This window comes from Geotrypetes seraphini, chromosome 10, assembly GCF_902459505.1.
Source record: "Geotrypetes seraphini chromosome 10, aGeoSer1.1, whole genome shotgun sequence".
NCBI classification, from domain to species: Eukaryota; Metazoa; Chordata; class Amphibia; order Gymnophiona; family Dermophiidae; genus Geotrypetes; species Geotrypetes seraphini.
This window is the reverse complement of record NC_047093.1, coordinates 65,446,623-65,471,570: the sequence shown is the minus strand read 5'-3', so window position 1 is coordinate 65,471,570 and position 24,948 is coordinate 65,446,623. Positions and strand designations below refer to the sequence as shown.

The 24,948-nt window shown below is 46.1% G+C and overlaps 1 protein-coding gene across 5 annotated transcripts in view; it reads left to right on the top strand.

Annotated features, from left to right (window-relative positions):
- RAB14 (RAB14, member RAS oncogene family) overlaps positions 1-24,948 on the top strand; it is a 100,878-nt gene that overhangs the window by 22,633 nt on the left and 53,297 nt on the right. For all 5 annotated transcript variants that reach the window (XM_033961258.1, XM_033961259.1, XM_033961257.1 and 2 more), the window contains 2 exons: positions 3,012-3,065; positions 22,248-22,425. In XM_033961258.1, coding sequence (XP_033817149.1) covers positions 3,012-3,065; positions 22,248-22,425 — 232 coding nt within the window. The remainder of the gene's footprint in view (positions 1-3,011; positions 3,066-22,247; positions 22,426-24,948) is intronic.

Genomic DNA, 24,948 nt, shown 5'->3' with positions numbered 1-24,948 from the left:
GATTATAATTGCTCATATTACCTTGGCCATTATTCAGCTGGTTACCAATTTAATGAAAGAGGCTTTATAAATAGCTGTTATGTTCTTTGTCTAAAATTGATACAAATAGTTTTAAAAAATTGCACTTTATTATATGCTCTAACAAAAATAATGGATGCTATATAAAAACATTGCAATTTCACTTTATTTAATATATATTTAAAACCATCTAAAATTTAAATAAATAAATGGGTGTAGAGACCTTGGGTACAATTTTAAATTTATAAAGAGATTGAAACTATTTTTGATGATTTTAATGTTGGTGTGTGACATTCGTCTTTTTATATCTTATTAGTTTTTTTTTTTTTTGCTTTGTTTTTTGAGACCCAGTAATTCTCTCCAATTTGCTTAGAACAAGGCAAGTATCGGGCTTCATAAGCCTCTATTTGCATTACCTGTAGATTTTTCTCTCCCATCACAATCATTTTAGATTGGAGGATAGATGAGCAGCAGCATTCCACACAATGGCCACATGTTGTCTTTGGACATACCCCTCTACCCTAACCCTGGTTAAACTGGGGAACAGACATCCTGACCTGGGAATCAAACCAGAAGCCTTCCACATATAGAACCCATTCATAGTGACACACCTTTTATTTTTAATAAGAGCAGTGATTCTAAGGCCCTGTCTCAATCATTGCATCTTCTAAGGGGGGAAAAAAATCTATAAGCCTGTTTTTGTAGTGTATGAATACTACTACTACTAATAATTTTATTCTTATATACCGCCAAAGCCATGGAAGTTCGAGGTGACTAGTGATGTTATCCTAGTCTTGATAGATTTGGTGGTTCTTGTCTTCTGATCTATTTTTCTTGTATACAGTTATGTGAAAAAATTAGGACACCCCAAGAAATATTCAGCTCTTTATTAAGAAATGTTCACATATCAATGTCAAATCTTTTCTTATTTATCTCTGGAAAAGAAAGTGATGTAATTACAGGTAAACAACAAAAATTTTCCTTGATTTAATCATGAAACAAGATATCCACAAAAATGTGTGTTCTAACTAAGGAATAAATTAGGACACCCCCACATATCCTCCCACTTAAAGTAGCTCAAATCACACACAGGTGTATCACATCGGGTGCATATGATTAGAGCATCGTTACTCAGCTTTTTGAAGGAGGTTTGCCCTACATAAACCTCAGACATTTAGTTTAGTGTGCTCATGACTGCTGCGGTGAGAGTGAATAGCATGGCGAGATCAAAAGAGCTTTCTGGGGTCTTCAGAAAGAAGATTGTAGTAGCTTATAAGTCTGGTAAGAGATTTAAAAAGATCTTGAAAGAATTTGACATTAGCAATTCCATGGTCTGCAAAATAGTGTACAAATGGAGGACTTTCCAAACAACTGCCAACATGCCCAGGTCTGGCCGTACAAGCAAGTTGACCCCCAGAGCAGACCGCAAGATGCTAAAAGAAGTTTCCAAAAACCCTAAAAAGTCATCATGGGACCTACAACAGGCTCTTGCTACTGTTGATGTGAAAGTGTATGTTTCTACAATTAGAAAGAGACTACACAAATTTAACTTGCATGGGAGGAAACCTTTGCTTTCTAAGAAAAACATCAAGGCCAGACTGACATTTGCCAGAGAGAATGTAGACAAATACCACGACTTCTGGAATAGTGTTCTATGGACAGATGAGTCTAAAATGGAATTATTTGGTCACCAGACAAGAGGTCATGTTTGGCGTACACCAAATACAGCATTCCAGGAAAAGAACCTCTTACCAACTGTGAAGCATGAAGGTGGAAGTGTCATGATTTGGGGATGCTCTGGCTGTAGCAGGATCTGGCCTGCTTACCATCATAGAATCTATCATGAATTCTACCGTGCATCAGAGGGTGCTTGAGGAACATGTGAGACCATCTGTAAGAAAATTAAAGCTGAAGCGGAACTGGACTCTGCAACACGATAATGACCTAAAACATACCAGTAAATCCACCAAGGACTGGCAGAAAACTAAGAAATGGAGAGTGCTGGAGTGGCCGAGTCAAAGCTCTGATCTTAATCCTATTGAGATGCTGGGGTGATTTGAAACAGGCTGTACATGCAAGAAATACCTCACAGCCAAAATAATTCTGCATTGAGGAGTGGGCCAAACTTTCTTCAGACTGATGTCAGAGACTGGTAGATGGATGCAAGAAGCGTCTCACTGTAGTTATTTCAGTCAAAGGGGGTAACACTAGCTATTGGGGTGTAGGGTGTCCTAATCTATTCCTCAGTTAAAATATATATTTTTGTGGATATCTTTTGTTTCATGAATAAATCAAGGAAAAAGTTTGTTGTTTACCTGCAATTACATCAAGTTCTTTTCCAGAGATAAATTAAAAAAAGATTTGACATCGATATGTGAACATTTCTTAAGAAACAATTGAATATTTCATGGGGTGTCCTAATTTTTTCACATGACAGTGGATGGTGCAATGAAACATGCAGCTGGATTCTGTTGCAGCTTAAATTTATGAATCTGGAAAGGCTGCTTCTTATGAGCGTTTGACCTTTGTCTTCTGAAATACTAGCTAGCAGCATACTTTGTTCTGCATTCTAATTCTGAAGACAGGATATTTTGATGCCTTATGTTCAAAAAGTGAAATATTAGCCTTCCATTAACTTGGTATTCCATGGTTGATTCATATCTATGTATATTATGCTATTTTATCTTGTAAGCTGCTTATTTCTGATATGTGGCGTATAAATAACTTAAAATAAAGTTTGGGTTTAACATCTGCTATTGCTTTTAAACCCTGGTTAAGACTGAAGGAGAGTCTCTTGCTAGTTATGCTTACATAGAGGTGGGTGGGTTAACAACTCATTAAAAAGCTGTAAAATTATGCTGACTAGTCTGGAGATGTTTCCTTATACAGTTAATAAAGCTTGTATTAAAAAAGCAAAATAACATTGCACATGATCTTTTAAATCTAAATTTCTTTTTTTTAGTCCATTAACACCTTCATTTTCTGTTTCACAGGGGATATGGGAGTAGGCAAGTCATGCTTGCTTCACCAATTTACAGAAAAGAAATGTAAGTGTTCTGAAATTGGTTAAATCTTATGTTAATATCTTTTTCATAACAAAACTTCACAACGAATAAGAAATAGCAATGTCTCACTCGAAAAAGAGCTAAATGGCAACTTTCCAAAACTTTGAACTTCTAGGTTTGTTTTCTTGGTAGTTGTGATAATGGGAAGAAGAAACTTTGCAGTGTTATTGATTCTAGTTAAGAGGGGTCAGGAAAATGGGTAGTTCCTTCTAAATTATGCAGGTATTTCCTCTAAGTAACTTGTGATTCTGTTTTTTTATCATCTTGTTTTCCTCAACTGGATCTACTCTGTTTTAGTTTTCTGTTCCTGCTATCTGCTCTTTATAAAAGACTTACTTGCTGAATGACCACTGCAGTATCTTGAGCAACTTTCAGCTTCAAGATTTCTGATCTATTCAATTGTGTTTGTTTGTTTATTAAAATCTTTCTATACCGCCTATAAAGCCAAAAAGGATCAAAGCGGTTTACATCACAACTTAATCATATTTAAGAAAGGAACACCATTGTTTATCAGTAAAGGAAGCAGAACTAAAGAAAAGTCTCCTCTACCTTGAATCCTAAGTTTTATATAAATATGTTCTAACCATGAGCAAAAGGGGAGATTATAAGAGCTGCCATACTGGGACAGACTGAAGGTTTATCAAACTCAGCATCCTGTTTCTAACAGTGGCCAATCCGGGTCATAAGTACCTCACAAGATCCCAAAGAGTAAAACAGATTTTATCCCAGGACAAGCAGGCATGATATTCTCACATGTGGGTGACGTCATCTACGGAGTCCCAGCGCGGACAGCTTTTCAAGCAAACTTGATTGAAGTTTCAAGTTTGCTATGCTGCACCACGCATGTGCATGCCTTCTTGCCCACTAGAGGGCGCATCCCCACCTTGTGGTCCTCAGTTCAGTTTTTTCCGCGGAGCCAGAAGCCCTGTGGAAATTGTGCTCTATATCTTTTGCCTTCTGACACCGCGGCTGAGTGTGTTTTCTCGGTCGCTGTGCTTGATTTGTTGTTTTATTAGTTCGTGTGTTAGTTATCGTCGGAAAAAAAAAAAAAAAAAAGTTTTTTCGTTCGGCTCCGGGGGTTCCCGGTAGCTGCGGCCGCGGGATCTCGTTCGTTCCCGGCCATTTTTGAGCTCATGTCCCGTCCCTTGACGGGCTTTAAAAAGTGCACCCGGTGCGATCGGTTGCTTTCAATTACCGATCCTCACCGGTGGTGCTTATTGTGCCTAGGTCCTGAGCACCCGACTGACTCCTGTACCAGGTGCTCGACGTTTCAGACGAGAGCTCTCCGCCGCCATCGTGCCCGAATGGCGGAGCTCTTTTCTGTGGACCCCGCGGCGGGGAAGGCCTCGACGTCGGCCTCTGCTTCGGCCCCGGCCTTGACCTCGGCCTCAACTCCCTCGACCTCGCCGCGGATGTCTTCCTCGTCCAAGCCTACCTCGGCGACGAAGCCTGCCCAGGGTAAGTCCTCACTTCCTTCCTCGACTCCAGGGTCTGCAAAGAAGCCGTCCTCGGGCTCCTCGACGGGGGCGGGTGGGTCGTCCTCGGCCCCGCCCTGAGCGTCGAAGTCGGGTGCCCCGCGGGAATACTCGAGACCGAGGTCGCCCTCGAGAGAGCACCCGCCGGCCCCGGATCTACCGGCTATGATGGGAGTTCCCGTTTTTCAGGACTTACTCCGTGCCCTCGCGCACCTGCAGCCGGCTTCGGCCTCTACTGCCTTGGCTTCGGCGGCCTTGGTCTCGGTTCCCTCGGCTTCGGCCCCCGGGGTGATTCCGGCCTCGACCCCGACCTTGCCCTCGACCTCGGTTGACCAGCCTGAGCGGAGTGTGCGGCCGCGGGACAAGGTGTGTAGGGTTAGGAGGATCTCTTCCTCTTCTTCCTCGTCGAAGTCCTCCCGGGTCGGCCTCGGGCGAAGCGTCGGCCGAGGAAGCCCAAGCGTCATCGGGGTTCTCCTCGGAGACGCGGTCGCTCCTCGCCAACCGGGGCTGAGACGCTTCGTGTCTCAGAGTTCCGCCTCGACAATCCGAGGCTTTTCCGTTCCTCCGAGGGAGGGTTATCGAGAGACTCCTCGCCGAGACGGAAAGGGCATGCCTCGGTGCCTCGTACCCCGGGGACTTCCCACAGGGGTTCCTCGGGGCATAGGCGGTCCCCGACCCCGTTGAGGTCGCTTGGTGCGGCGTCGTGGGGTTCGGGGTCTGGCACGGGTAGGGAACCTCGGTATTCCCGTGAGGCTTCCCCTTCCTTTTTGGCGGCGCGGGCTTCTCGATCTCCCTCCCCGCCTTCCAAGCCCTCCTCCTTTTCGAGATTTGTGCTTGATATGGGGAGGGCCTTGGACCTGGATCTGGTGTCCGTTTCCCAATATACGAAGGAATTTTTGGAGGAGCAGGATTTGCCTTCTCCCCCGAGGGAGACTCCTCGTCTGCCTTTCAATAAAGTCCTCCATCAGACCTTCCTGAAAAATTTGGACTCCCCTCTTACGGTCACAGCGGTTCCGTCGAAGATGGAGTCGAAGTACCGTACCATCCCGTGTAAGGGCTTCGAGAAAGCCAACTGTCTCACCAGTCGTTGCTGGTGGAGTCGGCGTTAAAAAAGTCTCAGCCTTCTAGGGTCTTGGCTGCGGTACCTCCCGGACGGGAAGGGCGGACCCTGGACAAGTTTGGTCGCCGCCTCTACTCCAATTCCATGATGGCGGCCAGGGTCCTTAATTATGCTTTCACTTTTTCATCCTATTTGAGGCAGATGGTGAAGGCGTTACCCCGTTATTATGGGGTCATGCCGGATTCCCATAAGGGGGACTTTGGTAATTTTATGACCAACTTGTCACAGCTGCGTCTATACCTTTTTCATGCCATTTACGACGCATTTGAGTTGGCCTCCAGGGTCTCCGCCTTTGCGGTAGCCATGCGCCGTCTCGCATGGCTCCGAACGGTTGATATGGACCCGAACTTGCAGGAGCGCCTGGCCAATCTGCCATGTGTTGGGTTGGAATTGTTCGATGAGTCCCTGGAGGTGGCGACCAAATGCCTGTCCGAACATGAGCGCTCCATCGCCTCCTTGGTCCGTCCTAAACCCCGGGTACCGCCGCAGAAGCCGTTCAGACCTCCACCGCGGCGATACCCTCAAAAGTCTACACCGGCATTCTCTAGGCCTCCGCCCCGGCGCACCCCGCAGCAGGGCAGAGCGGGCCAACCAAAACCTCAGGCGCAGGGGACGTCTAAGCCAGCGCCGTCTTTTTGACGTGATGAGCGGATGGGGGTGGGCCCCCTCTGCACTCTCGCCGAAACCCCCTGCTCATCGGGGGCCGGCTGCGGGCCTTTCATTCGGCCTGGGCTATGATCACGTCAGACGCTTGGGTGCTCCGTCTCATCTCCGAGGGTTACTCGCTGAACTTCTCAGCCACGCCGCCGGAACAACCGCCAGGGGCATCTCTTTGCAGTCAAGCCCAGCTTCCTCTTCTCCTCTCGGAAGCCAGGGCCTTGTTGAGCCTTTGGGCGGTGGAGCCGGTCCCCCCAAACCAACGGGGGAGGGGATTTTACTCCCGTTACTTTTTGGTCCCAAAGAAGACCGGGGACTTACGCCCCATTCTGGACCTCCGGAAGCTCAACAAGTTCCTGGTCCGGGAGAAGTTCCGTATGTTGTCGCTTCCGGTTCTCTACCCTCTGTTGGAGGAAGGGGATTGGATGTGCTCCCTAGACTTGAAGGAAGCGTATACTCATGTTCCGGTGCATCCTGCCTTCCGCAAGTTCTTACGGTTCCAGGTGGGGGAGTTGCACCTTCAGTATCGGGTCCTCCCTTTCGGGCTGGCGTCGTCGCCTCGAGTCTTCACGAAGTGTATGGTGGTAGTCGCGGCTGCCCTGAGATCTCAGGGGCTACAGGTCTTTCCCTACCTGGACGATTGGCTGATCAAGGCATCATCCAGGGAGGGGGTTATCTCAGCGACCCAACAGACTATCATCTTCCTTCAACGTCTGGGGTTCGAAGTGAACTTTCCCAAATCGCAGCTGTGCCCTGCTCAATCCCTTCAGTTTATCGGGGCCGTGCTGGACACGGTTCACCTTCGTGCGTTCCTCCCCCCTCCGAGGGTGGAGGCTCTACTTCGACTGTGCCGTCAGATTTCGCTGCAGCGCTCCGTCTCAGCGCACTGTCTGATGATTCTACTTGGCCACATGGCGTCGACGGTTCATGTCACACCGTTCGCCCGATTGCACTTGAGACTCCCTCAGTGGACTTTGGCCTCCCAGTGGCGTCAAGATCGGGACCCGCTCTCCTTTCCTGTGACAGTGACTCCTTCCTTGAGACGCTCGCTCCGTTGGTGGACCAACTCTTCCAATCTTTCCGGGGGTTTGCTCTTTCTCGTCCCTCCGCATCGCAAGGTCCTGACCACGGACTCTTCGGAGTACGCGTGGGGGGCTCATCTCGACGGTCTCCGGACTCAAGGTCTATGGTCAGCAGAGGACCGTCTTTGTCACATCAATGTGTTGGAGCTTCGTGCCATTTTTCTGGCCGCTCGAGCTTTCTGCCACCTGCTGCACGATCAGGTAGTCCTCGTGCGGACGGACAACCAGGTGGCAATGTACTATGTGAACAAGCAAGGGGGGACGGGCTCTTGGTCCCTGTGCCGGGAAGCCCTGCGCCTTTGAGAATGGGCGGTCTCCCAGAACATCTTCCTGCGGGCGGTTTACATTCAGGGAGAGAAGAATTGTCTGGCCGACAAACTCAGTCGTCTTCTCCAGCCGCACGAGTGGTCACTAAACTCCCGAGTTCTGCGCGAGGTTTTCGACCGCTGGGGGACTCCTCAGGTGGATCTGTTTGCCTCCCCGGAGACTCACAAACTGCCCCTCTATTGTTCTCGGATGTACTCCCCGGACCGTCTCGAGGCCGATGCCTTTCTTCTCGACTGGGGAGGGAGGTTCCTTTATGCGTTTCCTCCTTTCCCTCTGATCTTGAGGACGTTGGTTCATCTCAAGTCGTCCAGAGCCACTATTATTCTTATTGCGCCTCGTTGGCCTCGTCAGCACTGGTTCTCCCTGCTCCTTCAACTCAGTGTCAGGGAGCCTCTGCTTCTGCCTGTTTTTCCCTCTCTGCTGTCTCAGAGTCGGGGTTCCCTGTTGCATCCCAATCTTCAGTCCTTACATCTGACGGCTTGGTTCCTTTCCCCTTGACTTCGGTTTCTGTTTCTCAGTCTGTCAGGGAGGTTTTGGATGCCTCGCGCAAGGTCTCGATGCGGCTTTGTTATTCCCAGAAGTGGACCAGATTTTCATCCTAGTGTTCCTCGCACCATCTGGATCCGAGTTCGGTTCCGGTGTCTTCGGTTCTGGAATATTTGTTGCATTTGTCCAAGTCTGGGCTGAAGACGACTTCCATTCGAGTGCATCTTAGTGCTATTGCTGCTTTCCATCTGCATCTAGAGGGTCGGTCTCTCTCTCTTCATCCTCTGGTGACTCGTTTCATGCGAGGTGTGGTGAATGTTCATCCCCCTCTGAAACCTCCCCCTGTAGTTTGGGATCTCAATGTGGTTTTGGCTCAGCTGATGAATCCTCCTTTTAAGCCTATTGACAAATCTCATCTTAAGTTTCTCACTTGGAAGGTGATTTTTCTGATTGCACTCACCTCAGCTAGGCGAGTTAGTGAGTTGCAGGCTTTGGTTGCGGACCCTCCTTTTACTGTGTTTCATCATGACAAGGTGGTTCTTCGCACCCATCCTAAATTTTTGCCGAAGGTTGTGTCTGCTTTCCACCTCAATCAGTCCATTGTTCTTCCGGTGTTCTTTCCGAAGCCCCACTCGCATCCTGGCGAGGTGGCGCTTCACACGCTTGACTGTAGGAGGGCGTTGGCTTTTTATCTTCAACGCACTCAGTCTCATCGGAAGGTTCCTCAATTATTTTTGTCCTTCGACCCTAATCGGTTGGGACATCCTGTTTCCAAGCGCACCTTGTCTAACTGGTTGGCTGCTTGTATTTCCTTTTGCTACGCTCAGGCTGGTCTCGCGCTGCATGGTCGGGTCACGGGACATAAGGTCCAAGCAATGGCAGCTTCTGTTGCTTTCCTCCGGTCTACTCCAGTGGAGGACATCTGTAGGGCTGCCACTTGGTCTTCGGTTCATACTTTCACCTCCCACTACTGTCTGGATACGTTGTCCAGAAGCGATGGCCGGTTTGGCCAGTCGGTTTTGCGTAACCTGTTTTCCTAAATTGCCATCCTCCCACCTGCCCTTTTTTGGTTGGCTTGGAGGTCACCCACATGTGAGAATATCATGCCTGCTTGTCCTGGGATAAAGCACAGTTACTTACCGTAACAGGTGTTATCCAGGGACAGCAGGCATATATTCTCACAACCCGCCCTCCTCCCCGGGGATGGCTTCTTTGCTGGCTATGGAACTGAGGCCCACGAGGTGGGGATGCGCCCTCTAGTGGGCAAGAAGGCATGCACATGCGTGGTGCAGCATAGCAAACTTGAAACTTCAATCAAGTTTGCTTGAAAAGCTGTCCGCGCTGGGGCTCCGTAGATGACGTCACCCACATGTGAGAATATATGCCTGCTGTCCCTGGATAACACCTGTTACGGTAAGTAACTGTGCTTTTTATGCTGCCTATCCTAGGAATAATAATAATAATAACTTTATTTTTCTATACCGCCATATCAGTGGCTATGACCTTTCTTTTAGAAAATTATCCAAACTTTTTTTTTAAACCCTTCTAAGCTAACTGCTTTCACCACAATCTTTGGCAACGAATTCCAGAGTTTAATTACATGTTTTAAATGTACTATTTAGCTTCATTGCATGCCTCCTGATATATTTGGAAAGAGTAAACAAGCGATTCACATCTACTTGTTCCATGCCACACAGTATTTTACAGACCTCTGTCATGTCTCCACTGAGCCACCTCTTATCGAGGCTGAAGAGCCCTAGCTGCTTTAGCCTTTCCTCCTAGGGAAGTCATCTCATCCCCTTTATTTCTGTCTCCCTTTTTTCTAATTCTATATCTTTTTTGAGATGGTGACAACCTGAATTTCACACAGTATTCAAGTGTGGCCACATCACAGAGCAGCACAAAGGCATTATAACATTCTCACGTTTTCCATTCCTTGATAATTACTAGCATCTCGGATAAGGTAGCTCTTTAGATCCTACTATCATGCACTTAATTAAGTTTGCGGCTCTGTCTTATCTCCCTGCTGAATCTTTGCAGGAATTGAACTTAGTGAGTCAGCCGGCTTAGTCCACTTCTTCTTCTCCCTGGCTTTGTAGTGGGTGCTCGCACTCTGTGACCTTTCCCTGTTATGAGTTTTATGGTTTCTAAGCAATTTGACTCTTTGGAAGGTACTTTGAAAAGTGCTAAGGCTATGTCCTACTTGTATCCACTGGCGCAGGAGTGTCGGCAGCTTTTAGAGCAACCCAAGGTGGATTCCTTGGTGGCACAAGTGACTAAGTGCATCTCTCTCCCCAGTGAAGGGGAAGTTGTGTTGAAAGATATGCATGACTGCTGTTTGGATGTGGTCTGCTCCTCAACTGCTGATGGCTGGGACGGATTATATAGTGGATGCCTTTTATGGCCTTTTGAAAGTGCTGGCAAAAGTGTTGGTGTACTCCATTTTGGCCTGCCGAATGCTCTGGGTCAGGCAGTGGGCTGGTGATTCCACTTCCAAGGCGACTTTGGCGAGGTTATCTTTTAAGGGGCAGTTATTTTTGGCAAAGGCCTGGATGTCCTCATGGATTTGGTATTGCAGTGTCTTGTAACTTTCCGGCCAGCGGCACACTAAATCCAGTGCCCTGGCCAGAAGGTACCCGGAAGTGCGTGGAGGCCCATCCATCTGGCTGCGACCCACTTCGGCGGAGGGATCCAGGAGATGTGGGGAAAGGAGGAGAGATGTTGGCCAGAAGGAATCATCTGCACTGGTTGACTTGTACAAAATGTGCCTCTTTCTGTGAGAGGGACATCCAGTAGGCAGTCAGCCAGTGTAGGAGACTCTTCTCTTCGCCAGTGTGTCACGACATACCTGAAATCTTAGGAGGCACACTGGTGTGCTGCGGCACAGTTTGCGATACAATGTGGTATTCGTCGCCCAAAGACCCTGACCCTCAAGGTTTCTGGGCGTTCTAATTTTCAGAACTCCAGACAGTATGTACATTTCACGTCGCAGAGATGTTTCCAGAGCTTCCGAGGTCGGTATGCAGGCTACAGGCATTCCCAACTTTTCTCCGCCTGTCCTGCACATTCTGCCAGAAAGACGCCAGGACACGGAATGCCCCTCTGTGGATAGGGGGCCTACTCTCAGAGTTTCTGCCTGTCTAGATGCACATTACAGCAGACCAGTGGGTTTTGGACCTTATTCGATCAGGATACAAGCTGGAATTTGCCCAGCCTCTTGTCAGAATAGTTCATGGATTCTCCGTCCAGATGACTGGACAAGGTGCTCAGAGTCTAGGCTACTGTTCAGCGCTTTCTGTATATTAATGCTAGAGAGCCGGTGTCACATTACCTCTCGGGCTCAGGCAGATACTCTGTATACTTTATCGTGCCAAAGAGGCTCAGAAGATTGGAGGCCTATTCTGGATCTTCAGCATGTGAATGCGGCGCTCAGGATTCCCTGCTTCTGAATGGAGACCTTGCGGTTGGTCATTGCATCAGTGGCTCTGGGGGAATTTCTGCCTCCCTGGATCTTATGAGGAGTACTTGAACGTTCCCATATTTCCGACCCACTGCAATTTTCTACAGTTTCATGTTCTGGAGCAGTATTACTAGTTTTTGGCCCTGCCCTTTGAGCTGGCAACAGCACTTCAGACCTTCAACAAGGTGGTGGTGGTGGCAGCTTACCTGAGGAAGATGGGTCTGCAAGTTTACCCTTATCTAGATGACTGGTTGATCAGAGCTTCCTCTTTGGCTGAGGGACATCGCACAGTGGAGCAGGTACTTTAGTTGCTGGAGGACTTGGGCTGGATTGTCATCCTTAGACAGAGTCTTCTGTAACCCACCCTGTCATTGGCTTACTTGGGAGTCCTCTTCGATACAGCTGCAGCTTGTGTCTACCTGTTCGAGACTCGCAGACAAACTGTGTGCCCAGATTTTTGCACTTTTGGAGTAGCTGGCTCCTTTGGCTTGGGATTATCTTCAAGTTTTATTTTTTTTATTTTATTTAAGTATTTATATACCACTTAATAGCTTAAGTGGTTTACATTCAGGTACTTGAGTATTTTCCTCTGTCTGTCCTGGTGGGCTCACACTCTAGCTAATGTACCTGGGGCAATGGGGGATTAAGTGACTTGCCCAGGATCACAAGGAGCAGCATTGGATTTGAACCCACAACCTCAGGGTGCTGAGGCTGTAGCTCCAACCACTGCACCACACACTCTAGGCTCCATGGTTGCCACATTGGATGTGGTTTCTTGGGCGAGGCATTACTCTCTCGCTGGGAGCCACACCGAGATGCCTCTAGAGGCTCAGACAAGCATGGACTGGTGGATTTGTACACAATCCCTCTGCAGGGGCGTACCGCTTCTCATTTGTCTCCTGGATTGTGGTGATGGTAGATACCAGACTTCGGAGCTGGGGGTGCTCATTGCAATTATTGTCCTGTTCAGGGGTTGGACACCCTCATAGAGAAAGTGGTCCATCTGCTCGATGGAGCTCAGGGCCACTCGACATCGGTGCATCTCCCCCACCGGTGTGCAGTAGCACTGAAGGCGTGGAGTTTTTCTTCCTGGGATTCCCAGGAGTGGTTGGCTCCCAGAAGCCTCTCTGGGAGCAGGTAGGTCAGGTCCTGTCAGGCTCAGCAAAAAAATTGCCATCTAAGTTGAGCGTTTCCCTAGTCTTGGCAGCAGAAATGCCCAATGTCACTGGAGAGACTGTAAAAGCTGTAATTACAGTCTGACGTGGCGATGAAGTTACAGGAATGAGTGGAGGGATAACCCTCTACTTCCCTCTTCTTTTGGGAATCAGAAAGGTGAGATCTGAAGTAATATTAGAAAAAGAATTCCCTTGGAGCAGGAGCCTTCATTCACGCATGCTGCTCAAGTCACCATCTTGCCCCCTCTAGGTAAATTATCTTTAACCACCTAATATATTCTTTCCTTCATAAGTGGGGATGGGTTTTCTTTTTTAGAGAATGACACCTTTTTGTCCCTGTTCCTGCAGCTCTGTTTCTATCCTTGCCTTGTGGTTAACTGCAGGTATCTGTCCCCATGTCATTCTCTACCCGGTAGTGTTTCTTTTTTTTTTTTTTTTTCCTTCTCTTGGAATAGAGAGTTGCGCAGAGACAGAAATCCCACCAGTCCCCGCCAGGATCCTCTCTGTCCCCACCCGTCCCTATCAGGATCCTCTCCGTCCCCACCCATCCCCGCAAGGAATTACCTCCATTCCTGCCCGTCCCTATAAAAAGCAGCAATTACTTCTGACAGGATCATTAGTTCCACAGTTTCTTTTGTGTTTGCGCTGCTGTTTTCTTTGTGGAATCTCTTTGGTGGAACCCTTTTTTGTTTTCGTTCAGGTAATTAACTTATAAATCCCCTCTTATTAAGGTTGACGTGTCCATTATATTATATGGACGAACCCTGCTTCCAAAGCCTTCCATCCCCGTGGGAGTCCTTTTGGCTAGAGGGGGGTCCCCGTGGGAGTCCCGTGGGCCAGAGGGGGGTCCCCGTGGGTTAGGGGGGGGATTCCCGCGATCCCCAAGGGATTCCCGCGATCCCCGTTCCCGTGCAGCCCTCTATCTTGGAACACATGCTGGGATCTTGATATGAAAAACCTTCTGCTTTTTTAAAAGACCTTCCCATTGTTTCTAGTCTGGTCATTGCAGCAACTGCCCTTAGGCTGGGAAGCATTGTCCAGTCCTTTTCTCAAAACCCTGTGTCATGGGCATGGTCAGCCTCATCACTGTTGTCAACCTTTGCAAGAGGGCACATAGAGAGCCCCCCTCATAGTCAAGGGTGTACATGTCCCTGAAGTGCTATAAAAATGCTTTTTTAGCTACCAAAAAAGGGAGGGGGCAAATAATTAACCAAGCCAATCGGCATATAAAGTATAAGACTTTTGCAAGAACTATGAATTCTACCCCTAGCCAACTGAGGATGTGGAAAACCTAAGTGAGGAATCGGAGGGACACTCTCTCTCTGGATGGCAATATATAGTGCTGCCACCAGACTGACCTTTTTATTTTACTCTCTAGCTTGTCTTATTTCAGCCAGGCTGTATAAAGTAAGAAAGATGTGTTGGTATAGTGTGGTGGTTTGTTTAATTTTTTTTTTTGTTATATATAAACTCTGTTATTGGCACCCATGGGTATTGTTGTATGCTGGATAACTGTAGTTTCTTTTTTTATTTTTTTTAAATATGGGTTTATTAACAGTGAAGCAACTCAAACAGCCAGGATTCAACAATTCCAGAACAATCAGATATCGCAAGGTATACAAAAGCAGCTGACATAGTCGTAACAAACCAAAATACAAGAACCCCCGGTATAATCCTTCAACATGAAATACTGGAAATGTCCCCACCCGGAGTCAGTGCATACCCCACCTTTTACATTTTCTCCCAAAGGTCCAGAAAAGCCATCCCCCAGACCCCACTCGTAAGCCCACTCACACCATTCGCTCTCATCGCAGGATCAGCAACATTCACCCCCTCACTCACCCAACCCCCCCACAGGCATACCCCTGCCCCTAGATAGAAGAGCTGCTAAAAGAAAGAAAAAAAATATACTTGAAAATAAATGAGAGCCACCAAAATAAACAGGCGGCTCCCAAGAACCAAAAGGAATCCTCACTTCGCAAGCAGAAGCATAACTGTAGTTTCTGGTTACTTGAGTTACTGTAAAAATAGTTTTGTCTCCCTTCCCACCTTACTCTATCATCCCCCCCCCCCTCACTTGTAGGTTCAGCATCTGCTCTTCCCTTATTTCTGGGGTGCTTTCTCTCCACCCTTCCCTCCCACTTTCTCCCCCCCACACACACTTTTGAGGCCATCATCCATCCATCTCCACTCCCCTATACCCTGCTGGACCTACCCCCCACAGGCCCACACACTCTTCTGGTGATCCCCCCCTCACTTACCGAAGCGGCAGCTGGTCAGCAGAGGTGACGCATCAGAGGAAAGGCACTGCTGCGGCTAGCCACAAGCAGACTATTTTCAGCGCTGCTTCTGCTGACTCACTGCCGTTGCTGCTTCAGTAAGTGAGGGCGAGAGGGACAGAGTTGGGTTTCGCAGCTCAGGACTACTGCTGCTTTGTGTCGGGGGAGGGGGGGTGTTTGCAGCTCAGGACTGCAGATGCTTTGGGGTTGGAGGGGGGTTTCGCAGCTCAGGATTGCTGCTACTTTGGGGTTGGAGGAGTTTTCGCAGCTCAGGATTGCTGCTTTGGGGCTGTGGGGGTTTCGTAGCTCAGGATTGCTGTTGCTTTGGGGCTTGGGGGGTATCGCAGCTCAGGATTACTGCTGCTTTGGGGCTGGGGGGTTTCGCAGCTGAGGATTGTTGCTGCTTTTGGGGCTGGAGCGAGGGGGTGGGGTTTGCGGCTCAGGACTGCTGTTGCTGCTTCGGGAATTTTTTTTTTTGCTGGCTGAATGAGTGCTGATTGCTTGCAAATCAGTTAATTGAGACTCTACAATAATTTCATGTTGTAAATCACCTTGTACTGGGTAATAAGTAGAAAAAGATTCCAAATTACATAACATTTTCTCTGTTATACAAAGCATACTAGTCCTGACAAGTGGGTTGAATCCCCCAAATCATGAGCTGTTGCTGATCAATACTTTTTTAAATTCGGCTCATCTTCCTCAGTATGCTGTACTGCCCTCTTCAGTTTTCCTTTTTGCAAGAGAGATGCTGGCAAGGTGTTTTTCTGTCCTGCTCTGAGAAGATTTTATTATTTTTGGGTTTTTAAAAAATCTGATTTCGAGGTTTGTTGTGTTCAAGAGATCCTTAGTGGTTCTGAGGCAACTCTGCCTGGGAGAGAATGCAGACTCTCTGATGAGCTGTCTGCTGCTGGCAGGGCAGCTGTAAAGGAATCTGTCTAGCTAACCTGCACTAACACTTAAATAATAATAACTTTATTTTTTTTTTTTTTTCTATACCGCCATAGTCAAACTGACTTCTAGGTGGTTCACATAGAAAGAAGGTTGGACAATCGGCGAATTACAAAATGCAAGAAGAAGGATATTACATAGTAAATTGGAGAAGCATGAATATATGAGAGAAGAAAGATGTTACATAATACATTGGGATTGAAAGGGAAAGAATACCTGAGAGAGGTCATCTGATTAATAATAATAACTTTATTTTTCTATACCGCCATAGTCAAACTGACTTCTAGGCGATTCACATAGAAAGAAGGCTGGACAATCAGCGAAAGAGCTCAGGGATTATTCCCCTGGGAACACTGTTTGCCACTGATTTATCAGGAGGTTTAGCGTAGGCTGTTTGGCCCCTCAGTGGTACAGGAGGACTTTGGGTGACAGCTGCATTTTCCTCCCCCCTTCGTGGTGTTCAGGTTCGTGGGGGGTCTGAGGTCTGTCTGGCATCAGCCGACTGGCAGCCTGAAGGTTCCTGGACTGAAGATTTATTTATTTGTGGCAAGGGTCTTCTCTGCTATCCAGCTGCAGTGAGAGCCAAAGCAGGTTAGCACCAGTACAGCACAATGAGTGAGTTGAGCCATTACAGCCTATGGGAAAATTGGAAGGGTCTTTGTTTTGGAGATTTCTAGGGCTAGATAAAGGGTCCCCTACCTTCAAAATCCTCTTTTCTTGAGTGTGGGTTTTTTTTTTGTTTTTTTTTGTGGAGGGGGGGCATCATTATTGACTCTACATTTTCCTTTAATGATCATCTCAACTCTGGTAAAAAAAAATGTTTTTTTAGTCTTCACATGTTGAGGAAAGTGAGATCCTGCTTCTGCCAACAACATTTTGCTGTCCTTGTACAATCAATCATTCTTTCCAGACTGGACTATTGTAATTCTATGTATCTAAGTCTAACCAAGAAAAATCTTCAAAGACTTCAGCGGATCCAGAACACTGCGGCTAGGTTGATCTTCGCAAAAAGCATATTTGATCATGGTTCCCCGCTTCTGTCAAAACTTCACTGGCTTCCGTTGATTTCTAAGATTCACTTTAAATGTACCTGCCTAATTTTCAAGATACTACATGGCATTCTTCCTCCCCACTATCCTGGAATTCTTCGAGACCGGACACTACCAGATCCGTCCACATATTCAAACTATCTTTCCCCTCGTTAAAAGGTGTCATGTATGCAGGTAAATTAGGGAAATCCCTTTTCTTCAAATTCACTGAGCTTTGAAATAACCTCCCTGCCCCACTGTGGAACCTAGGCTCATTCCAATTATTCCGAAAGCATCTGAAAACCTGGCTTTTCTCCAAAATATAAAGCTATCTATTTAAAATGTAAAGCTAGCTATCCTCTTCATAACCTCTAATTTCTTATTATGTCCTTCCCTCATTTATTGAATTACCTGTAAACCGTGTCGAGCTCTATCTTTATGGAGATGATGCGGTATACAAACTTAAGGTTTAATTTAGTAATTATTTGCTGTGACTTTCCCAGGACGTTTTTTTGAAACCAAAATGCTGCTGCGGCGGTCATGATTTTACTTAAAATTGAGCAGTATGGACTCCTCAGACATTTCTACCCCTGTATCATGCCAGGCTTACACTGGATGGTCGGCTGAGGAGTGTCCATGGTGCACATGAGCGAGGCAGGGGTGGGGCGGGACCCATTGGCTCAGACCTTTCTGGCACCTCTAGGGCTGGGGAATCACTAAGGGCTTGGTTTCCAGGGAGGAAATTCTTCCTTGAGCCCTTGGAGAGTGATTTGGTGAAATGTAGGCATGTGGACTGGAGAGCCTGAGAGACAAGGTGAGTCCCTGAAGGGGTCCGCTGGGCTTCCTACTCAGGGTTTTACCCCTGATTTTTTGAGCCTTATGTGAGCTTATTTAAATGGTTGGGGGTTAGTCTGTGCCCACACAAGATACTCCTGTGACTGCACAAGAGAATCTGGCCTCTCCCAGAATGCTTCCCGATTTGGAACCAGGAAACCAGTCGGAAAAGGACTAGGGAAACTGGGGATTGGAGTCCATGCCTTTGCTGCCCTAGAGTGAATCTTCGCTTTTAGGAGATTCGGGGTCTCAAGCTGAGGTCGCTTGCCAGGAGACTATGGTGGCTCTTGATTAAGGTGAGGACCTGTCAGTGCGCTGCCTTTGCAAGCTGACAGCATTGCTGGAAGTGATCAGATTTCCTGCAGGAGTTAATCTGGAAGCTCTGCAGATCTCAGTTTTATGAGTGGCTCTAAGACTTGTCTGAATTTTTTCCAGTGCATTCTGACATTACCATATTAGTCGCAAAGCATTGGAAGACCCTGGAAGGCTCCTTGCGGGTTGCTAGGACTATGTCCAAGCTGTATCCCATGTCTTCTGAATTTCAACAGCTATTTATTTAGCCTAAAGTGGATTCCTTGGTAGCACAGGTTACGAAGCATACTTCCTGCTTAGTGAAGGAGGTGTCATTTTAAAGGGTGCACAGGATCGCAGGGTAGATGTCCTGAAAAAAAGCTTTAGGCCTTAGCCATGGGAATCAAGGCAGCTGTGGTGGCATATGCTTACCATACCAAAATATGTCCGTCTCCCTTTTTGGACGATGAGATTTATCCCAGCTGGTAATGGCCGGGGTTGACTATGTAGCAGATGTTCTGTAAAGCAGATGCTCCTGTATAATATAATCAGTCATGAGCAAAGGTTTCTGCTCATTCCATCTCCGTTCATAGAATGCTCTGGATCAGACAATGGGTGGGAGATTAAAACTTTTGAGGCAATGCTAAGCAGGTTCCTTTTTTAAGGGGCAAATGCTGTGTGGTCATGGATTAAATGACTTTATGGAGGAGGGGAAGTACAGGGAGAAGAGAGATGCTGGCAAGGAGGAGAGTTGTCGGCGCCAGCTGATTGCCTATAGGACGTACCTCTCGCTGCAAGAGGCATGTCCTGTAAGCAGTCAGCTGGCGCCACGCCTCCTTGCCAGCATCTCAGGGCACACCTGGAAGCTGCTGCAGCACACTTTGCAATACACTGCCTTAGAGGGTCAGGTTGAGCTAATTTTCGAGGCTGGCTGTGATTTTGTCAGTATTCGGGAAGAGTCTGTACCCAGAGATCGTATCAAGGATCTAGACAGAGCTACGGCAGCACTAGGTGAAATCAATTCTCTGGTTCTCGCACCACAGTAGCCTCCAATAAATCCCAATGCCAGGTTAGCTGCCTTGCCTTCACAGATTGGCGGAAGATTGGCAGCCTATGGAGAGGCTTGGGAATTGATTTTCTCGGACCGCTGGGTGCTGTACATCATTCAAAAAGATTACAGGCTCAAATTCTGGCACCCGCTCCTGGATCTATTTGTGAACTTATGGCCACGAAACAAGAGAAAGCAGTCCAATTCTGGGTGATGGTGACAAGGCTCTTGGAGTCAGTGCAGCCTGAAGAATCGGGTTTAAGCAGATACTCTCTATATACTTCATAGTGCCCAAAAAGGACTTGGATGAAGGAAGACCAATCCTGGATCTGATGTCCCTAAAAATGCTACATTTCCACATCGAGGCCTTTTGGTTGGTCATTGCAGTGATGGCTCCAGGGGAATTCTTGGCCTCTGCATGTTCCCATATTCCCGAGCACAGAAAGTCAGGTTCCATGTTTTGGGGAGCAGTTTTCTGTGCTCCCCTTTGATCTGGCTACAGTACTGTGCACATTCACTAAGGTGATGGTAGTAGGAGGGGTACTTCTCTGCAAGGCAGGAATACAGGTACATTCATACTTGGACAATTGGTTGGTAAGAGCCCCGTCCAAGTCAGAGGAAGAAAAGGCAGTGGCGAAAGTGGTCAAACTGCTGCAGAGCCTGGATTGGCTAGTCAATTTCCAGAAGAGCCACTTAACGTCCTAATCTCTAGAGTATTTGGGAATTTGGTTCAGTATGGCGGAAGGCCATGTATTTCTTCCAGAGCCACACAAACAAACTCTGGAATGAAATTTCAGACCTTTTTCAATGCCAGTGCCTATGGCATGGTACTATGTATAAGCATTGGGATCAATGGCAGCAACCATAGCACCCACTACAGGATACCCTATTATCATGCTGGTCCCCAAAGACAGATCCCCTTCAGATGTAGCTGGCCTGGACAGAAGAAGCACGGCACAGCTTGTGTTTGTGGCTTCGGCCGTAATCCATGCCCCTTTGAATAACAGTGAGGATGATTCTGACCACAAATGCCAACCTTTATGGCTGAGGGGGAACTCATTTGCAATGGCCATTCAATTCAAGGCTGATGGATTCCCTTTCAAAGGAAATGGGAACTGAAAGCTATATGGTTGGCATTAGAAACCCTCAAGAGATCCCTGGAAGGCAAAGCCATTGGGGTGTTTTCAGACAATGTCACAGTGGTGACGTATGTCAACCAAATGGGAGAAATCAAGAGTGCTCCATTAAAAATGGAGGTCCAGTTAGTTCCACTGGGTGGAGATCCACCTGCTGGCGATATCTACAGCTCATGTAGAGGGAGGAAGAATGTATAAGCAGACTATCTCAGCTGCAGACTTTGGACCCTGGGGAGTCCAATATAGCCTTTCAATACATTGTGCAGCTTTGGGTCGACCAACAGTTGATGTGATGGCTTTGGCAGAAAACAACAAAGCAATTCCTTAGGGTGATAAAAATGGGTTTACCTGTGCATGGTTCCTTCCTTCTTGCTGAAGGTAGTTTTCGGCTTTTCAAGTCAATCAAGAGGTCTGCTTGCCAGCATTTCAGGCCACAGGTTTGAAGAAACAGGATAAACTGTTGAAGGTACTGGATGTGAGGAGAGTTCTCCTCCCTTATCTTGAAGTGACCTGTTATTTTTGTTTCTCCAACCATCTATCTTAATCAGTAATTCCAGGCTGGACAAGCCAGGGTTTAAAGCATCAATTTCTAGATGGATTCACTTAGCAATATTGTCAGTGTTCATTGGCTATGGTAAATTACCACCAATACCTTTGAGAGCTCATTCCAAGAGACGTGTAGCTTCTTCATGGGCAGAGGCTCAGGCAATTCCAGCTGAGATTTGCAGGGCAGATGCATGGTCCACAATTCATACCTTTTAATAATTTTTATAGAGTGGACATATCAGTGCAAAAGGATGCCACCTTTAGGTCCTCAGTGTTGAGGGCAGGTTCATCTGTCCTATCCTAGATTCTAGGAACTGCTTTGATATGTCTCACTTTTCAGGATTCTTATACTTTGTGTAACAGAAGGGAAGACTAGGTAGTTGCCTCCGATTAATCTTCTTTCTGTTAACACAACATACAAGGTCTGATGCCCTGCCCTGTTGGTATGATTATTTGCCTGCTTAGTAGCTCAGACAAGTATTTCTGTCCAGAATTAGAGATCTTCTCATGCCAGTCGGGCATTATGAATACAATACCATGATATTGTTACAAATGCAATTGAGAGTATGCAGACTCCATAAATGTTAATGTTAGTTGCACTCAGATGGGTGGCTTGGTTGTTCCTTGTTTTCTATTTTATGTTTTTATTAACATTGTTACAGATCCTGTACCCCTCCTTCTTAAGTTTCCTATTGTAGTGGTTTTCAGATACTTTGGTACAAACTGAAGAGGGCAGTACTGCACACTGAGGAAAGAGGCAGAGCTGAAGAAAAAGTATTGATTCCTTCTGCAACAGCTTGTAATTTGGAAAATTCAACCCACATACACGTATACTGTGTTAACAGAAAGATTATCAAAGTAAGTACTTAGTCTTTCCATTTAAATGTCTGGTGAGAGTGTTCAACTTTAAAGATATTCTGAAGTTTTCCTGATTTGTACAATAAAGTAAACCTATGAATGAAAAATGTATGCTATCTGCTTTCTTAGTGCTGTGCTATGATTGACTGACCTAATCATAATAATATTTTATCATCTAATTTCCTGATCAAGGAACACGAGCTCGAAATTTTGGTGGAAAAAAGTGTCTTAATTTCCTATTCATAATAAATCTTTTTGACTAAATAGTGATTTTCAGTAGTTGAAAAGATCACCACTGTGCATACATTTCTAGCTTCAGATTATAGATGTGGAGGAAAATGTCCCCTACAGTACTAAGGAATCATGGACTCATTGGGAGGCATTAATGCTCTTTTAACTTTTTTTCTCTTGCAGTTATGGCCGATTGTCCTCACACAATTGGTGTTGAGTTTGGTACAAGAATAATTGAAGTTAGTGGTCAAAAAATTAAACTGCAAATCTGGGATACAGCAGGACAAGAGAGGTTTAGGGCAGTAACAAGAAGCTACTACAGAGGAGCTGCAGGAGCACTTATGGTATACGATATAACTAGGTGAGATGGAATGCTAGCTAATTATGTTTAGAAATTTTTCAAAACAGAAGATTCTTAACCAGTGCAATATAATATAATTTTGTTTACATAGTAATTTCTATGCCGTTCCTTCCCTTATATGTGCCTGGTTCTTGCAAATATTGATATGCATGATGGTATCTTTTTGTTCCTTATCCTGCTAGAAGAGTCCAGACAAGTGGGTTGTGCTTCCCAGTAAGTAAATGGAAGCAGAGAGAGAATGCTTTGATTTTCAACAGCAGTTTTTGACTTAATGATTCATAATATTTTGGTTCTACAGTGTGCTGCTGGAGTTAGAGGAACTGTCTTAGCATGGTGTAGGTCAGGAGGATGGTGATGATTGTTTGTTTTTAAAGAATACAGAGTGGAATTAGTCCAGGGAGTTCCTCAAATATTTCATTTACTCCATTTTATTTAATTTTATATTCCAAGTCCATTAGGATTAGTCTTGAAAACTGTAGGCATATTATATTACTCCTGTGCTGCTGATTATTGTATTGTCTCTTTCCTTTCTAAACCATGAGTAGAGTTTTGAGTGAGTTTGGAATTTGATGCAACATAATTGAATATGAATTCTGAAGAAAAACTAACATCTTATGGGTAGGAAGTCCAAATGAAAAAAATTAACTCAGTATGACCTACTTCGGGGGATACAAACTTTATTACAAAGGTTAGTATTGTAGGGATGATTTAAGTATGGAACGTCATGTGAATGACAGTGAGGAAAGTCTTTTTATGACTTAGATTTCATCCTACAGACCAGCCTTTTTGGAATCAAAGTATCTATGGGTAGTTATACATTGGTCCTATCCCATATGGATAATATTTTATTTTAGGGCTCCTGAGGGGTCAGCACCATATTGTTGTCTATCTAGTTGTATTTTTGGCTCCCATCTTTTTAGTTCTGTCTCCCCAGCACGTTTCTTTTGGGCACTGTACGAGATAATCTCTCCTCGGAGAACTGCTTTTGCAGCCTCTCAAAAGAGAAGAGCCTGCGAAATATGAGCTCTATTATCCTCCATGTAAGTTTTCCACCTTCCACAAAGAAGTTTCTAGGAAATCTCTACTGTCCCAACCTGGGGATACCACTACCATCCTGTATCTCCAGCCAGACAAACATTGTGAATAAGCTTGATGGTGGTATTTTGAATTAGTTGTAGTCGGCGGGTTTCTTTTTGAGTAATTCTATGGTATAAAGAATTGCAGTAGTCTGTGAGATGATCAAGGAATGAATTAAAGTTTGATTGGCAGCAGGTTCAAAAATTGAGGTGTTAGAGCGAATTGATCGAAGTTTGTAGAAACATTTTTTGATGACTGCTGATTTGATCATGGTAGGTGAGATCTTTATCTAGGGTGATTCCTAGCAATTTAACTTTAGGTTCGATTTGAATTTTTCTAGAGCAGGAACATAAGAACATAAGAAGTTGCCTCCGCTGGGTCCAGACCAGGGGTCCATTGCGCCCAGCAGTCCGCTCACGCAGCGGCCTATAAGGTCCGTGTGACTTGTAAGTGATCCTTTGTCTAAAAGCCTTTCAATCCCTATTGTTCTTCTTTCTATACCCTTTCATAATCCTATCTCTCCCTCTATCCTAATCCTATCTCTACCTCTGTCTGTATCCCTCAATCCCCGTATCCTTCAGGAACTTGTCCAATCCCTCTTTGAATCCCCTTAATGTACTCTGTCCTATCACATCCTCCGGAAGCACATTCCAGGTGTCCACCATCTTCTGAGTGAAGAAAAATTTCCTAGCATTGGTTCTAAACCTGTCCCCTTTCAATTTCTCCGAGTGCCCCCTTGTTCTTGTAGTTTCCAATAGGCTGAAGAATCTGTCCCTTTCCACTTTCTCTATGCCCTTCATGATCTTGTAAGTCTATATCATGTCTCCTCTGACTCTCCGCTTCTCTAGGGTGAAGAGCCCCAGCCTTTCCAGCCTGTCTGCGTATAAAAGGTTTTCCATACCTTTTATCATTCTTGTTGCTCTTCTCTGAACCCTCAAGTATTTCCATGTCCTTCTTTAGGTACGGCGACCAATACTGGACACAGTATTCCAGATGTGGGCGCACCATCGCGTGTTACAGCGGCATGATGACTTCCTTCATTCTGGTTGTAATACCCTTCTTAATAATACCCAACATTCTGTTTGTTTTCTTTGAGGCTGCTGCGCATTGTGCCGTTGGCTTCATTGTTGTGTCCACCAGCACACCCAAGTCTTTTTCAAGGTTACTTCCCTCTGGTACTAATCCCCCAATTTGGTAGCTGAACATTGGATTCTTTTTTCCTAAATGCATGATCTTGCATTTCCCTACATTGAAGTTCATCTGCCATTTATTTGCCCACTCCTCCAGTTTGTTCAGGTCCCTTTGTAGGTCCTCACATTCTTCCACAGTTCTAACCCTGCTACAGAGAGGGCAACTCCGGTCCTCGAGGGCTGGAATAAATTGGGTTTTCAGGATTTCCCCAATGAATATGCATTGAGAGCAGTGCATGCAAATAGATCTCATGCA